General features: G+C 40.6%; 1 protein-coding gene across 1 annotated transcript in view; it reads left to right on the top strand.

Moving 5' to 3' along the window:
• Positions 1 to 21,914, top strand: part of TTC27 (tetratricopeptide repeat domain 27) — a 223,312-nt gene extending 201,398 nt beyond the window's left edge. The window contains exons 16-19 of the mRNA XM_006882399.1: positions 8,619 to 8,816; positions 10,498 to 10,609; positions 14,832 to 14,932; positions 21,792 to 21,914. Of these exons, the coding sequence (XP_006882461.1) occupies positions 8,619 to 8,816; positions 10,498 to 10,609; positions 14,832 to 14,932; positions 21,792 to 21,914 (534 nt within the window). The remainder of the gene's footprint in view (positions 1 to 8,618; positions 8,817 to 10,497; positions 10,610 to 14,831; positions 14,933 to 21,791) is intronic.
• Positions 21,915 to 24,820: the final 2,906 nt, after the last annotated feature.

Below are 24,820 nucleotides of genomic sequence, written 5' to 3'. Positions count from 1 at the left end.
TTAAATGGATATTGTAGGCTACTGTAATTAAATCTTCTTGTTATTCTCATTGTTACTAATTACCTTGGTTTTCTTTTTCCTCCCTTCTCACTTTTTCCCCTTTTATTTTATGCAGGCTTACTTACAAAGTTTATATAATTGTTTGCACACCAGATCTTTCCCCTTTCCTTTACCCACTGCTCCCTCCACCCATCAAATTGTGCAACCTTATGATAACCTCCCACCCATCCTCCCACCTCTACTCCCACTCTCCTCACCTAGGATCCTTGTACACCTTCTGTTAGTGGTCTTATACAGTATTTGTCCTTGTGGGACTGAGTTAGTTCACTCAGCATAATGCTCTCCAGTCCCTCCCAAGTTAGATAGTAATTTACAAAATCATTGATCCTGCATGCTGAGCAGTATTCCATCATGTGAATGTACCATCATTTCTTCATCCATTTGATTGTGGTTGGACATTTGGGCTGTTTCCATGTTCTTGTGATGGTGAACAACATTGCTAAGAACATTGGTGTACAAGTCTCTGTTTGTGCCTCAGTTCTTATTCTCTTGGAATATATTCCAAGCGGTGGAATAGCTGGGTCTGTATTCAGCTTTTTGAGGAAATCCAAACTTCCCCCTTCTCTTGACTCAAAGTCTCCAGTCTCCAGTCATGATCTCTGCTGCCCATCTCATTTGGCTTTGGCCGTGGATAAGTCTCCCACCTTTGTTGTTATTAGGTGCTATCAAGTTGATTTTAGACTGAGAATGATTGCATGTGTTACAGAATAGAACTACCTGCAGGGTTTTCTCTGATCTTTATGGGAGTAGGTTGCCATGTCCTCCTATCATGGAGACACTGGATGAATTCATACTGCAACCTTCTGATCAACAGGCAAGTAGGTATTTAACAGTTGTACCACGAGGGCTCCTTTTACAGCCTTTGTAATGACCAAATCCAGTGGAATCTTCCAGTGCTGACCTTAGTTGTTTACTGTGGCAGATATGCACTCCTTGCTCCTCTACTCCTTCATGATAAACCCCTCTTCATCTGCCCTCCTCTTGGAACTTGTGTACTTTAAGATTCAACCCTCGGCCTTATTCTTACCCAGCATAATTACTATAGGTTATACTTGTCCATCCGTGAATAAGTTATAATATCTGTTTCCTCAGTGTAGAACTCTTCTGAGCTTCATATCATATTTCTTCAACTGGCCATTGAACATAAAGATGAAGTGTATGAAAACACATTTGTTATTGCCTCCCATCCTTTTCAGGGTCTCTTGGTTTGCGATTTGCCCATCTAATGAGTAGTAGCATTCAAGATCTGTCCTGTCTTTCATGGCACTGAGTCGTTTCATCACCCCATCTTTCTGCAGGTCCCTGTACACTCCAACAAACACACACATACACACCCCTGACAGTATTTTCCCTTTCGGACTGCCAGTACGCATACTCTGTCCTTTGGAGGGAGCAGCGGGCAAGAAGACCAGAAGAACTTTCTCTGTTGTCACCTCAGGGAGGCCAGAATGAGAGCACAAGGGTGTTGGGCCAACAGTGAGCTCACAGAGGAAGCAAAGTATTTTATTAATTTAGTATGTTTTATTTGTACATATTAGCAGCTATTTTAAGTAGGCCATCCCTTTCCAAATACCATAATCCTGAAAATGTTCACTGAGTGATCCCTTGTAAAAAGCAGTGCAGACTCATACTACTTCTTCTGTATTTATACTTTCGGATTTAAAGCCACATGTGGGATGGTAATTTTGTTCTCTTCAGATGTTAGTTTACACATGCAGAATTGCAATGTGAAGTTGCAAGAAAAGTCAGAGATAACATACCTTGTCCAAACCAAAAAGGAAAAAGAGCAATTAAATGTTCTCTTGTCCACTTTATCACTGTATATGGTTAAGAATAGGAGTCTGATGAGCTCACATTCCTGAAAGCATTAGTGTTCCAGCAGCAGCGCCACCACTGGCCATTGAGTCAGCTCTGACTCATGGTGACCCCCGTGTTTTGTCACCTTAGAACTGTGCTCCATCCAGCTCTCAGGGTCAGTTTTTCCAAAGGCAATTGCTAGACTGTTATTCTGAGGTGTCTCCTAGTAGGAGTCAAACTTAGAACCTCCCCATTAAAAACCAAGCACATTTGCCTTGCCAAGGACCTCCTGACGTTTCAGAGGAGCCTGCTTTTTTTTTTTATTAATTTCAATGACCATCTACAGAGATTTTGGATTGGAGCCTGCTTGACTACAACTCATACATGGATCTAAATATTCTCAGAGGAGACAGCAAGTATCACACTGGTGGTGCTTCTTTTTGCCACACTTCCTGAAAGATGTGTGTTCACTCACTGTGTCCTTCAGGTACAGATATTACTGAATTAGTGTTGTGTGGCAAGCCCTATTAGACACCGGTATACAAGATGATGGAACGGGGTCTTCTCTTTGAAACTGAGTAGAGTTAAAGATGAGGGAACACTGTCTCTGAGAACCAGAGCTTTCGGTGCCTGTATGAACCAATTGTACCTCAACCCACTGCTGAGAATTTTCCTTTCGCTCCAAATATACTGAATCAAAATCCACATTTTAACAAGATCCCTGTGGAAATAAAGTCTTATACGTAAAAAAAAAACAAAAACAAAAACAAAAACAACAAAAAAACAAACCAACCCCAAAACAGCTTAATCTGTAAGAATCATTTGTTAAAATGTGTTTCTGCTTCAGCATTTCTGGGGTGAAAAGGCAAAATTGTCAACAAGGTGTTGAACTTAAATAATCAGTTAGAAACTAGCTTAAGAACTTGTTACTTGTTGTTTTTGGACCAACTACATTATCATCACCTAGGAGCTTGTTGGGGAAGGAGACTATCACTCCATGGTAGATCACAGTCCCCACCACCACCTCCACTACTAGTCATTGCTGTTGGGTCAGAACCAACTTGTACCTGACTATCCAGTGAGTTTACAGGAGGCTGTAAATTGCAGGGGAGGAGAATGCCCATCTTTCTTCCTCAGAGTCTCTGATGGATTAAAAGTACCAGAGGCACCACCTTTGGACCAGCACAACTCCCTATAGACTGTGCCACCAGAGCTCCCCATCGCCAGTGAACAGCCAGCAACTCTAGTGAGCTCCAAGCTTATGCCAGTGGTTCTCTGGCCCTTGGACAACACTTAGCAAAGTTTGGGTAACTCTCAAGCTGATTTTTCAGATGGGCCCAGATGTCTTTGCTTTTCCTCAATTAGAGGAACAGAAAATTGGGGAGATACTTTTATATGTTCTTGAGGTGCACAAACTAATATAGATGTAACAGAAGTGCCCTGTGGAAACAATATAAGCCTGCTCTGAGGCCCGATTTAATCCATCTCTCAGCATTCAGAGCATGAGTAAAAAATAAACTGTTGACGACAGAGCCAAGATAAACTGAGTTGGATCAACTACTAGTTGGAAGAAGAAATATTTTCTTCTCACCCTGTATGCCTAATAGAATTGCATTACCACCTTTTTAACAAATGGTGTTGGCAAAATTGGAAAAATATCTGCAAAAGACTCAAGCAAGACGCACACCTCACTCCATACACAAAAACCAACTCAAGGTGGATCATGGACCTAGGACTAAAACCAAGGACTATAAACTTCATTACAGAAAAGCTAGGAACAACACTAGAAGTCCTAATCCACAACATAAACAGTCTTCCCAGTATCCTGGAAAAGCTACAACCAGAAGATAACATAGATGAATGGGACCTTCTAAGACTCAAATCCCTATGCACATCCAAAAACTTCTCCAGTAGGGTAAAAAGGGAAGCCACTGACTGGGAAAAAGTATTCGGTAATAACATATCAGATAAGGGACTTATATCCAGAATTTATGAAATACTTGAGCACCACAACAAGATAAAGGTAAATAATCCAATAGAAAAATGGGCACAGGTTATGAACAGGCACTTCACCGAAGACGACATTCAGATGGCTAACAAACACATGAAGAAATGCTCAAAATCCCTAGCCCTAAGAGAGATGCAAATTAAAACAACTATGAGATATCATTTCACCCCAGTCAAAATAGCAAAATTTAACAGAACAGCAAGCAACAAATGCTGGCGAGGTTGTGGAGAAACTGGAACCCTGATTCACTGTTGGTGGGAGTGTAAAATGGTGCAACCCCTGTGGAAAGCAGTATGGCGCTTTCTCAAAAAGTTGCAAATAGAGATACCATTTGACCCAGCAATTCCACTTAATCCAATATCTGGGCAAAAGCCTAATGGATGCCAAAGAGAATTGCCCATTTATAAAGGAGAGAGCACCATTGTGCACAAGAAAGCAGTGAATTCAGGCTATCCACAACCTCACAGACAACCTAGTTTACTGTATAAATAGTACCAATAAATATTTGTGGTAACAGGAAAAAAAAAAAAGAATTGCATTACCAGTTTATCCTTTTTAAAATCTAGGATTTCCCTCCCCCCCCCAGTTTGAATATTATAACAGCAGTCTGGACAGAAAGTAATTGGGCCTAAATTAAGGCAGAAAAGACTGGATTTAGGACTCACCAGAAATGTTGTGTTAGAGTAAAAGATGGTGAAACTTCATCTTACACTTAATCTCATGTGGTGGTGTTTTTTGGTACTGTTGAGTTGAGTATGACTCACAGCAACCCTGTGAACAACAGATCTGAACCCTGTTCTATCCTGCACCATCCTCACACTTCCTGACACACAAAGCCTATTGCAGCAGTCACCGTGTCAATCCATCTGGTTAAGGATCTTCCTCTCCTTCGCAGACCCTCCGCCTTTCCCAGCATCTTGTCCCTCTCCAAGGAATAGCCCCTCTTAGCAACATGTCCAAAGTATATGAGGCAAAGCCTCATCCTTCTCCCCTTCAAAAGAGCATTTCGACTGCACCTTTACCTAGATATATCTTCCGTTTTCTTGGCTGTCAATGGAATGCTCAGTGTGCTCTTCTCCAACACCACAGCTCAAATGTGTCAGTTCTTTCTCTGTTATCTCACATAGTCCTTGGAAAACAGCATCATTTTGTTAAAGGGAGCAGGTCACTGAAAGAGAGTTAAACTCAAGAAGCTGGATTGGCACTTTCAGAACTGTAACAGGGGACGCGAGCATGGTGAAGATCATGAGAACGGTGCAGGATAGGGCAAGATTCCAGTCTCTTGTTCTTTTATATGGTCATGGTGAATCATAGTCAACCTGAAGGCCCCTAACAAACAGGAAGAAGGACAGAAATGTTGAAAGAACTCTGGTGGCACATTGGCCTTTGACTGCTAACCAAAAAGTTTGTGATTTGAACCTGCCAGCAGCTCCATGGTAAAAAGATGTGGCCTTGGAAATCAGTTTTTTCTGTCTTGTTTTTGAAATGTGGACTCAAGAAATCCATCACAAATGGAAAGGAAGAGAATCAAGGTTGACCTCAGGGTATTGGCTCAGGGAACTTTGTGGATGGTTTGACCTGGAGGCTGCAGGAAGATAAACCTGGTTTCTGTGTCTAAACCTTAACTATAATGAATGTAGGATATGAGTGGGACATATGCTGTGAGTGTGCATAGCTTGGAGATCCAAGGAGGAGTTTGCCTGATTCTCGGCAATGCATTTGAAGCTATAGATTTGGATAAGACCATTAAGAAAGAGCAAAGTGAGAAGCTGCTGCTGCTGGGTGTGGGGCCCTGTGCAAGAGCTCCTCTACAGAGGCAGCAGGGGTCATCTGGAGAGGCAGTATGCATGCAGACCTAGACAAGGGTTCAGGATGGCTTCATTCCCATTTTAACAGCATAGAGATGATGATCTTTAAATAGATCACACAAAATGAACAAATAGATGGGCTGAGTAGGAGTCAGATTGACTACAGCTGTGGAAGGAATTGATGGAGAAGCTCAATACCGGCAGTCAGAACTAGGCCAGGTGGAAACTCGTGTGCAAGTTCAAATTGAGGCTAAATAAAATTAAAATAAGTCTATGAGAACTAAAATATGATCTTGAATCTATGCCATCTGAATTTCAAAATCATCAAGTTTGAAGAGTTGTGGGGTGATAACAAAGATATCACCCATGAAGAGAGCAAAAGGTCATTACAAAGGAGAGAAATTAAAAAAACTGAAATGGATGTCAGAAGAGACTATGAAAATTACACTGGGAAACCGAGAAGCCAAAACAAAGGGAAGACACATACTGAAGTAAAAGAGCTGAACAGAAAATTTCAAAGCACAGCCCAAGAAGAAACAAAGTATTATAATGGAATGTACAGAGAGCTGGAATTGGAGAATAAAAAGGGAAGAACTTGCTCTGCATTTTTCAAGCTGAAAGAACTGAAAAACAAATTTAGGCTCAAGTCACTATATTGAAAAATACTATTAGCAATATATTGAATGACCCAGGAAGCATCAAAATAAGGTGGAGGGAATATACAGAGTCACTGTACTAAAAAGAACTGACTGACATGGAAAAATTTCAGGACGTACCATATGAGGTGGAGTCAGTGGTAATGAAGAGGAAATGAAAGCTGCATTGAAGGCATTGGCACAACATAAGGCACCCCAGAAATCGATGGGATGCCAGTTGACTTGTTTCAGTTAACATATGCAGCCCTGCATGTGCTCACTTATCTATGCCAGGAAATTTGGAGGACAACTGGCTGGCCAGTAGATTGGAAGAGATCCATATTTGTTCCCATTCCCAAGAAAGGTGATCCAACTGAATGTAGAAACTACAGAACAGTATCATTGATAGCATATGCAGGCAAACTACTTCTGAACAGTCAGAAATGGCTGAACAGTAAGTACATAGGTAGGAAATTGCCAGAAATTCAAGCAAGATTTAGAAGAGGCTGTAGTACCAGGGAAATCACTGCTGATGGATTCAGGCTGAAAGTAAAGAATATCAGAAGAATGCTTATGACTTATTGGCTATGCGAAGGCATTTGACTATGTGTATCATGTGTATCATAACACGTTATGGCTAACAGAGAAGAATGGTAATCCTTGAGCACTTAAGTGTATTCATGTGAAACCTGTACCTAAACCCGGAGGCTGTTGTCCAAATAGAGCAAGGGAACACTGTTGTTTGTTGTTGTTGTTGTTCTTAAGTGCTGTTGAGTTGAGCACGACTCATAGGGACCATATGAACAAAAGACCTGAGCCCTATTCTATAACTATCATTTCTTCTCTATGTTCATAATGTTTCTAGAGGCATGTGGTTTAGGAAGTGGATGCCAATCCTGCTTCCAAACCCGAATCAATCTGGGACCTCCATCAAACACTGTCCACAATGGGTAACCATTATGGCATTTGACACACCAGTGGCATACTGTTTAGCATCACAGCAACCCTAAGTTACTTCAGTACAGCAAATTAACAGATGAATGTTCATTCCAAACACAGTTAACACCAGGCCAGAGGGCAATGAGGCCTAGCCACCAAGTTCTGGTTGATTCTAAACCACGAGTCTTCCAGCCCAGAACTCATTGTTAGCTAAATCAAGAAAATCCATCCAGCTCTCTCCCGATTGTGAACAAAAAACCCCACAACAACCAAATAGTCCACACTCAACCCTCACCAAGACATGAGAAACTATCTTCCAGAATCCAACTTCTTCACATATGGGCCTCCAACACTATATGATTCAAAATTAAGAAGGGGGTGCACCAGGGTTATTTTCTCTTTCCACACTTATTTAATCTGTATTTGGAGCAAATTATTCAAGAAGCTGGACTCTGTGAAGAGGATTGTGACATCATGAATAGAGGAAGACTCATTAATAACCTTCTTTATGCAGATAGCATAACCTTGCTTGCTGAAAATGAGTACTTGAAGCACTTGTTGCAAAAGTTCAAAGAATACAGCCTTCAGTATGAATTGCATCTCAATATCCTATTGAGACTCATAGGCAATGTCATGATAAATGGAGAAAAGATTGAAACTATCAACAACTTCACCTTACTTGGATCCACAGTTGACACCCTTGGTACCAACAGTCAGGAAATCAGGAGGGATAGTGTACTGGAAAAGTGTGCTGTTGGGGACCTCTCCAAATTGTTGAGAAGCAGTAATGTCAGTTTGAGGACTAAGGTACTGCTGATTCACTTTCCTATCACTTGCTGTTATCTGAGAGCTGGACAGTGAATAAGGAGGACAGAAGAATTGATGCCTTTGAGCTGCGGTGTTGGAAACTAACATTGACCATCTCATGGATGACCAAAAGAATAAACAAATATGTCTTGGAGAGGGTGCGTCCAGACTGTTCTTTGGAGATAAAGATAATAAAGCTTCACCTCACATACTTTGGGCATGTTGCTAGGAGAGGTTATTCCTTGGGGAGGGACGTTATACTTGGGAAGGCAGAGGCTTCCCAAAAGGCAACAGAGAGGAGGACCAAAAATCAGGTAGATTGACAACAGTGGCTGCAGCAGTGGGCTCTAGTGTGTCAGGAGGTATGAGGATGACATAGGGTTCAGATCTGTTGTTCATAGGGTCTCTTTGGGTTGTACTCGATGGCACCTAACAACAACAGCAAAGGAAATGATCTAATAGATCTCACAAGGTCTTCGTTATTCCAACAGTGGTGATGGGAACTTTCTTGTTTCTAGTTTACCAGCTTGCTTATGTGCTTTTTTGTTTGTTTGTTTTTTTAAGGTCCTTAAAATTCTGGTCAGAGCAGTGGTTGATGGGGTGACTGATCGCAACGGAGATGCCGCAACCAGCCTCAAAGGAAAGCTCCAGGAGTTACTTGGTAGAGTAACTTCAAGAGTGACAAACGATGGTGCCATCTGGAGGCTGTATGCCCAAGTGTATGGAAACGGGCAGAGTGACAAGCCTGATGACAATGAAAAGGTGAGACTTCTCCTTGCTTATTGGGCTCCCTTGCCATGTGTTTATGTGGGTAGGAAATCTACTTTTCTGATGGGTGGAAGGAGAGTTTGATAACTTGAAAGATAACATAAATGTGTTCCATTTCACTTTTGAGTCAGTCTTTCACATAGGTAGTTTGAATTGTGTTCAAATTAAGACTTGTAAACATTTTTTCCCCCTTTCCCTGAATTTTTCTTAGTTGTTTTCTTTCTTACAGAAGGGTCTCTTTAACCTACTGACCTCTACTGGATGTGCAGCTAATAGCTGGCCAACATTTTTTCACTGCACTTAGAGGAAAGGATTCTGAGGCCTCGTCTGACATACTTTGGATATGGAGGGACCAGTCCTTGGAGAGGGACATCATGTTTGGGAGAGTGGAGGGGATAGCACAGGCGAGAAGACCAGTGATGGATGAGATGGATTGACTCAGTGACTGGGATAATGGGGGTAGGTGTGTCAGAGGTAGTAAGATTGGCACAGGATAGAACAGAGTTTAGGGCTGTTGTACATAGGGTCGCTATGAATCGCAGGTGACTCGACAGCACATAACAACAATCACTCCTTTGTGCAGGATCAGTGTTAAGAAAGACCAACACAAGTTAGATAGAAGGCAAGAGTGTTTAAATCTAAGATACTTTGTTTTTGTATGTGCTGTCGAGTCTCCTGCGACTTATAGTGATCCTATCTATGTACAACAGCTCTGAAGTCTGCCCTTTCCAGAGCCAGTCTCAATGACTCTGATACATCTAAGATGAGGACTGATGATACACCTAAGATGAGGGAAAGAGAAAAAGGAAGTAGATTAATATATTGGAGAGTATCTTTTAAAGTCCAAGCATGGAGTATTTGTACACATCTCTCATCAGTACAATATGACACCAGTTATTCAGGTTTTGTCTGTAGCCTCTTAAATTTTAAGGAACCCCCAGAGTTTCTAAGATCAGAATAATCATTTTGCAAAACAGCCACAACAAATGAAAGTCACTTCTTGCATGGATTTGGAACTGGTCACGCACAACCCAGTTAATTTGTGGGACTCTTAGTCCCTGAGTCCTGCCCAGTCATCCCTCAGTCCACCCTTCTGATGGCTACCATTGCCTGTCAGACCAGCGAACAGACTTGCCTGCATGTACTCACCTCTGCTTCCCATCTCTCCATTCCTTCTTGAATTATGTCCTCTTCTGTATGTATAGAATTAAAGGTGCTTAAATTTCTTTGATCTGTAACGTCTTTCTAATGAATCCACAAAGATGGGTTGTGAAAGAGAAAAAAAAAAATTTCAATTTCTGTGACCTTTTTATGTTTCTATCAGTAATTATGAAGAATTCACCGTTTCTTAAATTGGTTTCATAAGCTGATGGCTACAAGTCCTGGGGGAATCTCTTAATTTCCTACAGATTTCTAATCTTAGCCTTTACATTTTGGTTGTTTGTTTACAGGACAATGTCTCTATCTGTAGTTAGATTTCTATCTGTCTGATTTAATTGCTTGTTGCTATTGTGTGGGCATCATGCCCCTTCTTTGATAATACTAACAGTGTGCTGTATTATACTGATGTGGGTGTTTCAGGTTGGAATTAGATCCATATGACTTCCAGGACATGTTTCTGTTTGAAATGTGAATTTTAGTTGTGTTCTAAGCATTGTCCTTTCTCTCTCCTCAGGCATTCCAGTATCTCTCTAAGGCATACAAGTGCGACACACAGTCCAGTTGTTGGGAGAAGGATGTGGCGTCATTTAAGGAAGTGGCTCAGAGAGCCTTAGGACTTGCACATGGTATATAATACATCATATTTGCTATTTGTTGCATGCTTTAATGTATCCTTTACTAATAAGAGTATTAGTCAAAAGTAAAACACCATTGTTAATAATTTTAAATTCTTTCACCATATTGGAGTTGTTATATTTAATTCTTTGAACATTTTATAGACCAACTTACATGTGCTAGGCACTTTGGAACAATGAGAAGAAACAAGATTTAAGCTTAAATACCCTTTGTAATAGGATTGGGTATTAGAAACTTTTTAAAGAAATATGAAATACTTTTACAACTGTACTTAATTTCTACTTTACAGTCTGTTTGTATTGATTTACATCATATTAAGGAGATTAGTTAACTATTCCCTGATTTATGTTCTCTCTTTAAAAGTGAAAGTATTTATTCTGAAAAATAGGTAGACCTCTGGAGTACATTGTATTATACAAAGAGTGATGACATATACAAAAGAATATAAAATATAATTTTATATCTGTCTTTGAGAAATTAAAGAGTGGTTTAGGTAGGAAAGGGTTCTATCTGTAACCTTCCTTTTAAAGTTACATGCTCATTGGGTAAATATATTCCAGATAAAGACAGTTTTTAATTATTCTCATTAATGAAAGGCATACTGCTTAGATTTAGTGATGTGCTTTTTTTATATTTATATTTGTATGAATATAATACCTTGGGAATGCAGTTCTAATAAAATAACAAAGTCACAATATGAAGAACTACACCTAGGACTGTGAGCTTTTCCTCCTGCTTCTCAGCTGCCTTCTTCCTACAACTAAATCCTAGCAGATGAGGCACTGGGGGCTGTGACAAGGACAGAACTTTGGAATCAAAAGGACTTGAACTCTGACACTAGATCTAAGTGCTTGCCAAGTAACTCAAGACAAACTCCTTCTCTGAGCCTTGGTTTTTCTACTTAGTAATATAGGATGATACCTACATATGGATATCTAAAGAATAAATGGAAATATATTTAAATACTTTACAATGCTTTGCACATAGTTCACACATTAATCCCTTGCTTTCCCAACCCTCCATCATTTTTCTGGGCTGGAGGAATGATAAGTGATTCTGTAGGCAAAAGAATATAAATATCCAATTTCCTGGGCCAGTTAAACCTTGATAGATCTAAGTATTAAAATCTCCATAGCTGAAATTCAGTGGAAGAATGTTGGAGGTAATTGTTAAAGAGTGGAATGACTAAGGATGATAAAAGAAGAGTCAATGCCTTTGAGCTGTGGTGCTGGAGAAGAGTCTTGAATAGACCATGGACTGCTAGGAGAACAAACAGCTCCATCCTGGAGAGGGTAAAGCCAAGCTGCTCTCTGAAGGCAAGGATTTTGAAGCTTTTTCTGACTTTGGGCATGTTGCCAGGAGGGACCAGTCTTTGAAGACGGACATCATGCTTGGGAGGTTGGAGGGACAGCACGAGAGAGGAAGACCCTGGATGAGATTGTTTGTCTCAGTGACTGGGCGAGTGGGGCAGAGACAGTGTAGTGTCAGAGACAGTGAAATTAGCTCAAGGATAGAACAGGGTTCAGGGCTGTTGTACATAGGGTTACTGTGAGTTGCAGGTGACTCGACAGCACATAACAGTATTGATATGGCCATTCTTCTCATCTCATTCATGGTGATTAGACTCAGATTGCTTATGGAAATACAATGTCATATTTGGGACAATACAGAGCTAAGGAGTACTATGTAGAAAATTGGCAAAGTGTTATTTACTTTGAAGAATTTCTTTTTTTCACTTCAACTTTCCAACCCTAAACATTTCTGTGAACAGCTAACTTTATATAACTTTATAACAGGCAAAATCGAGATATTTTCTCTTATCACCAAGTGCTGGTATCACACCTGTCAAATGTAAATATTCAAGCTAAAGAGATAATCTAGGGAAAAGAAACCTTCATTTTTCCTCTTAAATTTGATTTTAAACTACTGTCAGCACCATTTTGTCATCATAACAATGTTCATTAAAAAAAAACCAAAACAAGTGTCTGTGCTTTGAAGTTCCCTTTGACTTTAGTGAATTCTGTGTTAGTGCTCCTTCGACATTTCAGGCATAGTTAAGTGGATGTTCAGCTGTGGTGTTTAATGATATTTTTTAAATATAAGGAGATAAATTTTAACCTTTTCTTAAGAGCATTTGTATATCAGTGCACAGTTGAACAGTGAGCTGGCTTTTTCTATCTTTCTCTTATCTGTTAACTCCTCTATGCCACCAAGTTCTTAAAAGTTAATTTATAATGTTCTCTTTCTTTTTAAAATCTCTACATGGTTCACTGCTTTTTTTTTTATTGTTAAGAGTAGCCAAGCACTTCAGAAAGCTTGATAAAACTTTGTCATCTCAAGGAGCTATTTAAGACTCTCTAACAATGCTGCCATTGTGTGCCCATTTGCATTGTCTGCAGGGTATCCTCTTTTATAGTCTCTGCCGTTTTATTTTTAGGGGGAAGGTGGAGGAAGCTAGTTAGTTCTCTGCCCTTTCAGGAACTTTGAAAAGAACAGTTAGGTATTTCTCCCATAGATATCCTGGTGATTGAGGCTGCAGGTTGCTTCTCCAAGCCTCTCTGCTTCCTCTCTTCCCCTCTCCCTTGTCCTTTCTTCCCTGTCTTTTATCTCTTTACGTCTCTTACTATCTTTTGGAAATTGGGGGAGGAAAGGGGAGACAGTTGAGTTTGGTTTTAACTTTTCTTAGATTGAAAAGAAGAGATTAAAACCAAGAACCACAGCATTGTCTTACATGAGTTTCTGGGTAGTGTTCTTTGCAGATTCTCACTCCCAGTAGACCTTGTAGGACAAGAATTGCACCACGGTAGTGGCATCTTTGTTTCCTCCACCAGATCCAGCAGAAGTTTTCATTCTCACTCAGTCTGCATTAACTTTGCCCTTTTTAACAACCTTAACAGTGCTTCAGTGGTCTTCTGTGTGTCAGGAAGTATGAGGATGCCACAAGATAGAACAGGGATCAGATCTTTTGTTCATAGGGTCCCTGTGAGTCGCACTCGATTTGACGGCACGTCACAACAATTACCAAGAATCTCAACTATTCGCTGAAAAATATCAAAGTCTAATTATTTGATAGAGGAATGAATATCAACTTGGTTTTTCTATGACTCTGGGAGACATTCCTACTTAGTGATGTTGTTGTGTGCCATTGAGTTGGAATCCACGCCTAACTGACCCTCTAGCGTTCAGAGGTAGTAAATCACACAGGAGGAGATTGCCCATCTTTGTGGAGGAGCTGGTGGAGTCAAACAGTGCCTTCAGGTTGGCAGGACATCTCCTTACTACGAGTCCACCAAAACTCCCTACCAATAATGATGAAACTGTTTTACCAGGCACAGCCTCTGCGCAATTGAACAATGTTTGCATGCAAAAAGACACCTCTTTTATATCCTCATTTTAAAAGCTAGAGTACAAGTGGACTTTAAAGCTTACACCTTCAGTGGAGTTGTAAAATAAGAATCTAGTTGTTGGGCTCTTTCAATTTCATAAGCTTAATTAAGAGGACTAAAACTAATTGAGTGAAGAAACAGGCCTTGCATTTGTACCGTCTTCTTTGCTTAGTTTTACAAAGCACTGGTACCTGGGCATTCTTTCCGGGCAGGGATAAGAGTTAGGCAGTGGACCCCTTCATAATTTCAGTTCTTAGGAAAATGGACTCCTCAGAATGCTGGAGGAGGCGAGTCCCCACCCTTCCCCCTCTGACCTGCAGATGCCACTCACAACTCAGGGCCCTGGACGCCTGCTGTGCTCACAGCCTCTATGGTGAAAGCCATAGACTGTTGGTATAGATCCTTCCAGAGTGGAGGTGTAAACCCTGAATGTGGAAAGCATCGCATTCTTCAGCCAGCTTCATTAGCGTTGCAGTCCTTTACCGGGACTGGGACCATGTGTGTGCAGGTCTGCTAGACTGCCCTGCACAAGTGCCGTCTTCTCTGTGAGAGTTGGGCAGCTTGGTTTTTTGGCTGCAAGCTTGAGTCTGTGCTTAATATGTTATGATTTGTAACTCACCAAAATCACCTCTCTTCCGTAACCTTTTTCCACTTTGTCAGTGAATTCTTTTGCTTTAAGATACACACAGTTATTAACATTTCAAAAAGAAAATTTTACATACAGGAAGAGTCCTAAAATCTGTTTCTATAAAGTTCAACTTTTTTAAACCTGTAAATTATCATTACCTATTTTTAGTAGATAATTCCCCCCATATTTCTCTTTCAGTGGCTATAAAATGCAGTAAAAGCAAATCCAGTCCCCAAGAGGCTATCCAAATGCTTTCTTCAGTTCGACTCAATTTACGGGGCTTGATATCAAAAGCAAAGGTAAGATTGTAATGTGAATCAATTAGAATTGTCATGTGGGGAAAGATTTTTAATATCATCTTCTTGTTGTTGATTACTGTCAAGTCGAGCACAACTCATAGTGACCCTGTGAACAAGAGACCTGAAGCCTTTCTATAACTACTGTCGTTTGTCAAAGTTTATAGAGTTTCCAGAGGCGTGTTGTTTAGAAAGTGGAGGCCACTCCTACTATTCCAAATTCTTTTCAATCAGAGGTAATTTTAAGTCTGTATAGTTTGGTAGAGAGTGCCCCAGGTTGTTCTGATGAGGATATTTTTTGGACCAGTAGCATCTTATTGTTGCCCACTGTCACCTTTGCATCAGAGTTCATCATGGCTCCAACAGTAGGATTAGACCATTGTGAACTGTGGCCTTACTCCTAGAAGTAGTCAGGCCTTCCTTCCTAGCTAGGCTAACCCAAATATGACTAACTAGGGAGCATTAGGAGTTAATGTGTACAGTTAGGGCCTTGTCCTCTTCATAAATTAAAGGGAAACAATACCTTTTTATTGACACTTTTGTGGCATACGTGCAGTCAGTAAAATTTCTACTTCCGATATACACCTACACTTAGGGAGCTCTGGTAGCTTAGTGGAAAGGAGTTGTGTTGCCAACCCAAAGGCATGCAGCTTGAATACACAGGCTGCCCCATGAGAGAAAGATGCAGAGTCCCCCCCCCCCCGATGCAATTTACTGTCTCAGAAAACCCGCTGGAGAGTCAGATACGAGTTGATTCTGACTCGACGGTAGACAATAACAGCACAGCCTACACTTGTCTCATTATCTGATGGTTTACATTTTCAACCACAGTGAAAAAAGATCTACCCAGTTATTTTGTGCATTAATAACGTACCTGGCAGTAACAAATGTGGAGGTGTGAGGTAAAGGCTAATGCTGGCTGTAATGAGCAAGATTATGGCCACTTTGACTAGAACATGATCAGTTATAATGATGTAACTTGTCAATTATATAATAATGTACGAATCTTCCAGTTTTTGTGATCTGATATGATCATCCTCCATTTTTACGTAAAATGTAAAATTTTTACATTTTATTCTAACCAAATTATACCCAAATCCATAAATGAAGACTAGGTGAATTTGGTTCAACATGTATTCAGAAAGTAAAGCTAACACACTAAACCTACAATTTCATGGTGCTTATTGCTTATTCTCCATTTATGGTGATGACTTAATGCTTTCTTTAAAAATACTTTCAAGTGTATGAGGATCCAAGGGAGGAAGGGTTGGGAGTAAAGGGGTGAGGGTGGGCTGGGCAGAAATCACAGGGTCACATGATTTGGTGGGTGGAGGGAGGAGTAAAGGAAATGGGAAAGATCTGGTGGAAAGATGGGGTAATGGTGGGTATAGTTCAGTGGTGATTAATTTTATAAAATGCGTTGTATGGAAATAATTCTATGAAACGCAGTGTGAATGAAAGATAGTGTGAAACACAACGGATATGAATTTTTAAGCAAACCAATATAAAATTAAAAAAAACAATTAAATACTTTCAGTTGAAAGCCTAAAGTTAGAAAGGCTCATCTAGAACAGGCTATCAGGGCTGCCAAGGAAACAGAAGTGCTAAACCAGCATCTAAAAAGACAGCAATGGCTGCTACTAAGGCTCCCACAAAAGCAGTGCCTACTCAAAAAGTTGAGAAGCCTGGGAAAGTTTCTGCCCCCCAAGTTGGTGGAAAACTCTAAGTTGGCACATGAGACGTAAATAAAGAGTCAATTATAAAAAATAAACCAAAAACATTTTAAGTAAAAAAAAAAAAACTAAGAGAAAAAATATTAAAGTAGTATATCGATAGCCCCTAACAACAAAACAAAAGTGGATGTCACAAAGAGAGCTTTAGATGAATGAGCGTCTTAGGGTTAACAAGTAAAATGTCCCATTAGGTCCCACATATCACATTGCAGTACAGTGCCAAAGCTTTTTTGGAGATAGATTTCTGGACTCTTGCTCTGACAGATAGAGCTTCAGGTCTGGGGGAATCTCTGTCAGATTTTCTAGTCAATTCTAATATGCACTCAGAGTTAGACTAAATCTCTAGTTGTCAGATTTCTTTTTTAGTCTTTATTTGCTTTCACTGTTTAATCCAGAGGAGCTCTGTTAACCTAGTCGGTGCTACTCCCCTAAACGAGGCAGCACCTATGTGGCCCCTCCAATCCATCAGCTGCTCCAAGAAGGCAGAAACGTGGGCAGTTGCTCCTGTGTGATTTACAGCCTCTGAAAACCAGCTAGAGAGTCAGCTTCTGGCCAGTTTTAACCTTTAGTCTAATTTGGCTTTAACACTGATTTGGACTCACTTTTGAGAGCAAACCTACTGGTTTAGCTCATGGGCATGTGTAAAATCCTTACTACAAGATACTTTTCTTAAAAATAGATTATTTTTTCTGACCAGGGCATCATTAGAACCTCTTTAGAACTTACTATTTATTTGTATGTGAGAGCCAGGTTTCTGTTTGCCCAGGAGAAATTTATTATCCTAGTTTGCTGGAACAACTCCAGCACTCTGCCTGACAAGGCTGTGAGAGCTCACGCCAAGGAATCAGAGCCACACGCTGCCCCTACGACTTCCCTTCACAAATGGGAAGAAGTTCCCTGGGTTTTGGTCAACCACTCTAATCTATCAGCTACTTATTTCATCAGAATATACGCTTCCAGTTCCCTCTGTGTTAATAGCCACAGCTTCTTAGGATCTTTGTTTTGCATGTGATAATATTGCTGAGACAGTTCAGATTGGTTTTTTTTTATTCACATTTTTTTTTTTCTACACATACTGTTGAAAGAAAACTATTTTGGTTGTGTTGAACATTTAAATCCATTTACACAGAACAGAAGCATTTGAAACCACGTTCTTGTCATTCAACAATACTAGATTTCTATCCCTCCTTAGGCTGCTGTGCCATTTGTCTCTAGTTTTCCTCCCTCCTTTTTTGTCTTTTTTATGTTCTCACAGCAAATGTTGCCAACCACTTATTATTGGAGGATCTCGGTCAGCCTGATGCGTTTAAGCTTGAGAGTTGGATTTTTTAGAGCTTGGGATAGTTTTTCCCCCCCCTCCTGCATCACTCACTGCTGTCAGGTTGGTTCTAACCCCCAGCCACCTTCTCTTGGGTGCTGGCAGCTCTGAACCACAATGAGAAGAGATTGCCCATCTTTCTCAAACAAACGCATAGCTTTTGGATTAGCAGAACAATACTCAGCAGACTACACTGCAAGAGTTCTCTTTTTTTGTGTCTCTATAAAATTTATGAAATACTGAGAAATGAAGAGAGAAAAAGAAGAATTCTTAAACATAAAATAAGTATTCTAAATAATATTTAGGGAGCTCTGGTGGCCTAGCGGCAAGAAGCTGCGCTGCAATCCCAAAGACATGCTTTTTGAGGCCACCAGCTGCTCCGTGGGAGAAGGATGGACAATTCCTCCCGTGGGATTAACCGCCTCTGAAAACTGGGTCAGTTCCGACTCTACAGTACACAACAATAAACAAAAACAAATACTATTTAATATCTTAAAACGTAAGAGGCTATTTAATAATAGTTGTGTTTCAGATTTGAAAATCAAGCTTGTTGTTATGTGCCGTCGAGTCACTTGCGACTCACAGCGACCCTATGTACAACAGCCCTAAACTCCGCTCTGTCCTGTGCCAATCGCACTGTCTCTGACACTCCCATCCCAATTATCCCAGTCACTGAATCAATCCACCTCATAGAGGGCTTTCCTCTCCTGCGCTGTCCCTCCACCTCCCAAGCATGATGTCCCTCTCCAAGGACCAGTTTCTCCTCACAACATGTCCAAAGTATGTTAGACGGAGCCTCAGAATCCTTGCCTCCAAGGAGCCACCCGGTTTAACCCTTTCCAGGACAAATCTGTTTGTTTTCCTAGCAGTCCATGGTATTCTCAATACTCTTCTCCAGCACCACAGCTCAAAGGCATCAATTCTCCTTCTCTCCTCCTTGGTCATTGTCCAACTCTCTGATGCATAACAGGTGATTGCGAAGACCATAGCCTGTATCAGACGCACCTTAGTCTCCAGAGAGACACCATTGCTCTTCAGTACTTTGGAGAGGTCCCTAACAGCAGACTTTCCCATGGCAATGCGCCTTTTCATTTCCTGGCTGCTGGTGCCAAGACTGTTGACTACGGAGCCAAGCAAACTAAAGCTGTGTACAATCTCAATCTCTTCACCATCCATCCTGATGCTGCCAATTGGTCCAGTGGTGAGAATCTTTGTCTTCTTGACATTGAGCCTCAATCCATATTGTAGGCTGCAGTCCTTGACACTCTGCAGCAGGCGCTTCAGGTCCTCTTCAGTTTCATCCAGCAGGGTTGTGTCATCTGCATAACGCAGATGGTTGATAAATCAAGCACCAATCTTGACCTCACATTTCTCCTCATAGAGCCCAGCCTCCCGGATAATCTGTTCTGCATATAGGTTGAAGAGGTATGGAGATAGGATGCATCCCTGGCGTACGCCCTTCCCAATTTTGAACCATGCAGTTTTCCCTTGCTCTGTTCTGACGACTGCCTCCTGGTCCAAGTATAAGTTTTGCATTAGAACGATCAAGTGTTCTGGGATTCCCATTCTTCTCAGAGTCAGCCACAGTTTGTTATGATCCACACAGTCAAATGCCTTTGCATAGTCAATGAAACACAGATAGACATTCTTCTGGTATTCCCTGCTTTCAGCCAAGATGCGTCTAACATCAGCTACAATATCTCTAGTACCATGACCCCTTTTAAATCCAGCCTGGACTTTGTGCAAAATATATTTGTAACACAACCCCCCATCTGTGTGTTATTTTATGCATATCCACATAAACAGATGTACACATGCAAAGTTCATGTAACGGTATTTACCTTAACTGTTGCTTAAATAGCCCCTGATAGTTTTTTCTTTCATTGTTTTCTAATTAATACTTGTTGCAGAAATCCAGTGCTGTAGAGCCAATTCCTATTCATAGTAACCCTCCATCAGGATTCCGAGCCTCTTAACAAATCTTCACAGGGGAGAACTGCCTGTCTTTCCCCAACACAGAGCAACTGGTGTATTTCAACTGCCAACCAATGTGTTATGTACTCTGCTTGCAGAGTTCCAGTGCAACTCACTCAATTAGTTTCTTAACCCAGCCTTTTAAAAACATTATATTAAGATACCCTCAAAAACTGAAATTGTCCGGAAATTGAGATGTGTTTCTCAGATTCAAAGTGCTCGTTAAAGTAGCCTTCCAAACTAATGATGCTGTTTGGGAATAGTTCATGAAATGCAAAGAAAAGATATTTTACACCCAAATCTTAAAAGGCTCGGGAAATTTTACCAAATATCCTAAAAGAATTTATGTAATGTTAAGTGTCTTTTGTTTTTAATAATATGAAAAGAAAATCATTAATAAGCTAGATTGATTTTCAACATAAGTAGCATGTTAATTTATTATAATGTCTTATTGCATGGAATTAAATGTTAATAAAAGTTTCCAAGTAAATAGAATTTATCTGTATGTGTTTGAATAGTGTATATGTTTGCATGTATTCTGCACGGTTGTTGCAAAGAGCAGTATGTAGGCCATTTGCTGAGTCCTCAGTCAGAAACCCTGGAGTCTAGAGCAGATTTCATCACTTCACGATGTGTGAGACCGTCAGCAAATTACCCTTTCTCAGCTTTAGCTGCTCCTCCTCCTCCTCATCTTCCTCTTGGAGGGAGAGAACTCTGGTGGCTTAGAGGTTAGAAACTGCCCTGTCAACACAAAGATATGCAGATCAAATCAACAAATTGTTCTTCAGGAGAAAGATGGGCAATCTCCTCCTTCCCGTGTGATTAATGGCCTCTATAAACCCACGGGAAGGTCAGGTATGGGTCAGGTCTTACTCGATGGTCCACAATAACTTATTAGTGGACAGTGATGCAGATTCATTCAGATTTGCAAACACTATAGTTTTTTTTTATTTAAAAATGTTATATGTGCCTGTGTTATTTTCCCAAAAAAAGTATTTTCTGTACTAATTATGTCACATTCTGTTAATGAAATTCTGTGCACAGTATGGCTAAAAAGTAGTATGGTCAAATTTTGCTGAAGATTCTTGGAATTCTTAATCCAAATAAATACCCTTTGCTCCAGAAGTCACTATATGAAACAAACCTATTCCAGTAGTTCTGCCAGCACCCAGCTAAAGTAACTGGGCTGTCATGGTCCAGTCTGTGACAAAAGATAGATGTGAAACTCATTAATACAATTTCTAATTAATACACACACATACACATGTGTTTCTTAAAATTCTAAAGCTGCTTTCTTAGGTATCTGTATTGACACAGCAAGCAATTCCTCAAATAGATTCCCAAAATGTTGTAAGCTCCCCAAAGCAGTTTATTTTACATGAGCAGGCTGTATCTTTATTTTGTTTTGCTTTTCTCTTGTTTTGCTTGCCTGTATCAAATCTTAAAGTTTTGTGGCCCCTGAGGCTCCAGTCAAAATTAGTTCTCCAATAAGTCCCATGAAAGATATGAGTTATGTGAACTTGATTATAAAATATATTTCTTTTCATTGCGTACATGACAAATAGAATAACGCCTATTCATTCCCAAAGCATCCTGATGAATAGCCCATATTCAAAGCATACTTTGCAGAACAGAGCTTATTTAAATGTACAAGTTTGGAAATGTTGCTTGGATTCATTATTTAATTGTTATAGCTTGTTCATTTCCTAAGATGGTGAACAGAAGAAATTGCTTCTTTAACGGGATGTTATTATACAAAAGATATGTTAATTTCTAATTCCTGTATCTTTCCTTACAGTAGTTGTTTTGATAGTTCTCTCCTTTTTAAATGTTGCAGCACCTTTTTATAGATGTCACCAGTGGAGAAGTTTCCGTGGAGCTAGCTCATGAAATAGCAGCCATGGACACCTTAGTAGTTGAACTCCAAGACCTAAGCAACCAATTTCGAAACCAGTATTGACTGTGGTGGAAGCTGTTTCTGGAGAAGATGCTGCCACAGCCTGGAATTTCTCTTGTACCTGTGTATCTAAAAGACAGTGTTTCGTTTTTTAAATAAATTTCTGTTTTATGCCTAACAGTCTTGATCTTGAACTGTTTTCAGCTTTCTGAAGCACATTAAATAAGAGCATCCTTGAACTTCAGGCCTAGTTACGGTTGGATTCAGAATTTTTATTATTCTTAGGTTATGTCTGCACAAAGAGCAAATAAATTAGAGTTTTCTTTTTAGCATGGGGTTTATCTTTTCTCAGCCTAACATGAATTGTTGGATCATCCTCTGGAAAAATTTAGTTCAAATGGGAAAAATTACATATGACAATTGTGGAGTTATTAAGTCAACCACTTTGTTGTCCAAAAGCGATAAAAGAATGGATTTGGTGATGGAAACCTTGACACTTACTAAGATTTTTGTGTTTGTGTTAGAAGGAAACAGTCTTGCCTAAATTAAAATTATGGATATGATTTCACTTTGATATCTAGGAAACGCAAGTAAAAAGGATATAACCCACATTTAGAGTAACCAGGCTGACCCTCCTTCCTTGTGCCTTTTGCCAACCCTAAAGATGGCTGTTTAATAAAGTTACTGTGGGTGAAGACAGTTACAGATGGTGTGATGTTACAAACAATGCCAAAGGGAAATGATATTCTAGTAATGTTGCTGGAAACAAATATGGAAGGTGCAGCTGAGCCTCAAAATTTGAGTACAAGTCATAGTGAGCGATGCTCAGTCCTGGCTTGGCTTGCCAAATCTTGCGTCCCGTGCATATGTCACTAAGTCTTTGTTTGTCTTCCATGTTCTTGTTTATAAATCAGGGAGCTCTGATCACATAGTCCATAGGGTGATGCACCTCTCTGCCAGTTTGAATCCAGCATTGGCTCTGTGGGAGAAAGACGGGCAGTCTCCCTGCATGTGATGGACAGCCTCTGAAAACCTGCTGGAGGGTCAGCTATGACGTGATGCTAACTTGACGGCAGTGAGTTTTTTAGTGATTTATAAAATACAGGTAATTTGGACTCCGGATTTTTTGAGATTGAGTTGCTTTTGAAACTTTACATAACCCATAAGAAGAGTAAATGCAGTCTTTACAAAAAACAAAACTTGTATCAATAAATTCGTCTCCCTCTATACTTACCTAAGAATTTCTCTTAAGTAAACCGCATCTTCTGCCTCACGTGCCAGGTAACTACCTGGTGGTTGAGTTTGTCCTGACTCATAGCAGCTCCCTGCCTGGCCGTGTCAGCTTCAGGACTGCTGGAGTGTGCCAGGCATCTCATTAATGATTGTTTTCACTGACACTTCACAGGCATGATGCTCTTCTCCAGGGACTGGTCTTTTCTGACAATGTGTTCCAAGTACATGAAACAAAGTATTGCCATCAACTCTTCCAAACAGCGCTCTGGCCACACTTTTTCCAGGAGAGATGTTCATAGTATAATCAGCGTTCTTTGGCAGCACCGTAATTCAGAAGCATCTTCTCCTCTCTCTCCTTCCATCATCCACCTTAAATATTTCTTAAATGCCCGCTGCTCTTTTCTGTTATAAACCTACAGAGTGTGGCTAGTTGGAGAGCAGTTCTCTCGTAGAAGTGACTCCTGCAGAAAGAAGACATGACTGAGGTAGCATTGTGGGTTAACGTAGGTGCTCACGGGGATCCTCAGACTACACTGGTGACGTAGGAATGGATGGCTGGAGCAAGGCTGTCACGTTAGCTCTTTAAATGCCAACCGGTGGATTCCAGTGGATGCTGGTGTCACGTTAGCTCTTTAAATGCCAACCGGTGGATTCCAGTGGATGCCGGTGTCACGTTAGCTCTTTAAATGCCAACCAGTGGATTCCAGTGGAAAATAAAAAAATAAATACTGAAAAAGTAAAGGATTCCAGGGATCAAATGGAAGTTTGGAGAAGAGCCCTGTGCATTCAAAAGTTTTGATTTCTCAGTTTGCTTTCCTTTGGCTTCAAGGTAAGAAAGCATATAAGATTGTGGGTAGTTAACAAACTGAATCAAGCAGAGCATCACCTCTTGCTGCTCCTGTTCTTGAGTCCTGTGATGTAGATTGAAGTTGTGTGTGTGTGGCCAAAGTCGGAACCGGGTCCTCATCTCTCTCACTGGTTGTTATAATCTTATTTAGAAGTAAAAGATTTTCTTTGTTACTTTAACAAAGCCCTATTAGTGCGAGACGTCCTATAAACATAGCCACTTCTCAAAAGGAGCTCTCGTGGTATAGTCCATAGCATGTTGCCTGTCTCTTTTGGGCTAAAAAGAACAGCATGGATACAGACAAAAAGCACAAACTGGAGAGATGTATGCCTGCCGTGTGAAGATCACCATTGAACCAGGGATCACTGAAAGAGAAGGGTCTTTACCCAGAGCCCACAGAGACAGGGGGCCTTCCTCAGGAGAGCGTGCCCTACAATCAGACTTCAGCCTCTCAGGCTGTCAGAAAAATAATTCTTATGTTGTTTAAAAGCTCCTCATTCTGTGAAAGCAGCACTGAGAAGCTGAAACAGAACACACACACTTATTTTAAAATGATCTCACCCGAGAAGACAGACGACTTTCTCCTTAGAAATGTAGGTAAGGTCAGGTTGACTGTGACTCATGGTGTCCCTATGAGTAAGAGAAGGAAAACTTGCCCTGTCCGGCAGCACCGTGACAACCGCCGCCCTGCTCGGGCCCGATGTCCTAGTCACTGTGTCAGTTGTTGTTGTTGTTATGTGCCGTCGAGTCACCTGTGACTCATAGCGACCCTATGTACAACAGCCCTAAACTCCGCTCTGTTCTGTGCCAGTCGCACTGTCTCTGACACTCCCATCCCAATTATCCCAGTCACTGAATCAATCCAACTGATAGAGGGCCTTCCTCTCCT

Source organism: Elephantulus edwardii, unplaced genomic scaffold (genome assembly GCF_000299155.1).
Source record: "Elephantulus edwardii isolate Elephantulus edwardi_28Jun2011 unplaced genomic scaffold, EleEdw1.0 scaffold00019, whole genome shotgun sequence".
Classification (NCBI taxonomy): Eukaryota; Metazoa; Chordata; class Mammalia; order Macroscelidea; family Macroscelididae; genus Elephantulus; species Elephantulus edwardii.
Note: the sequence above shows the minus strand (reverse complement) of the source record. Positions and strands in the feature narration are given on the sequence as shown.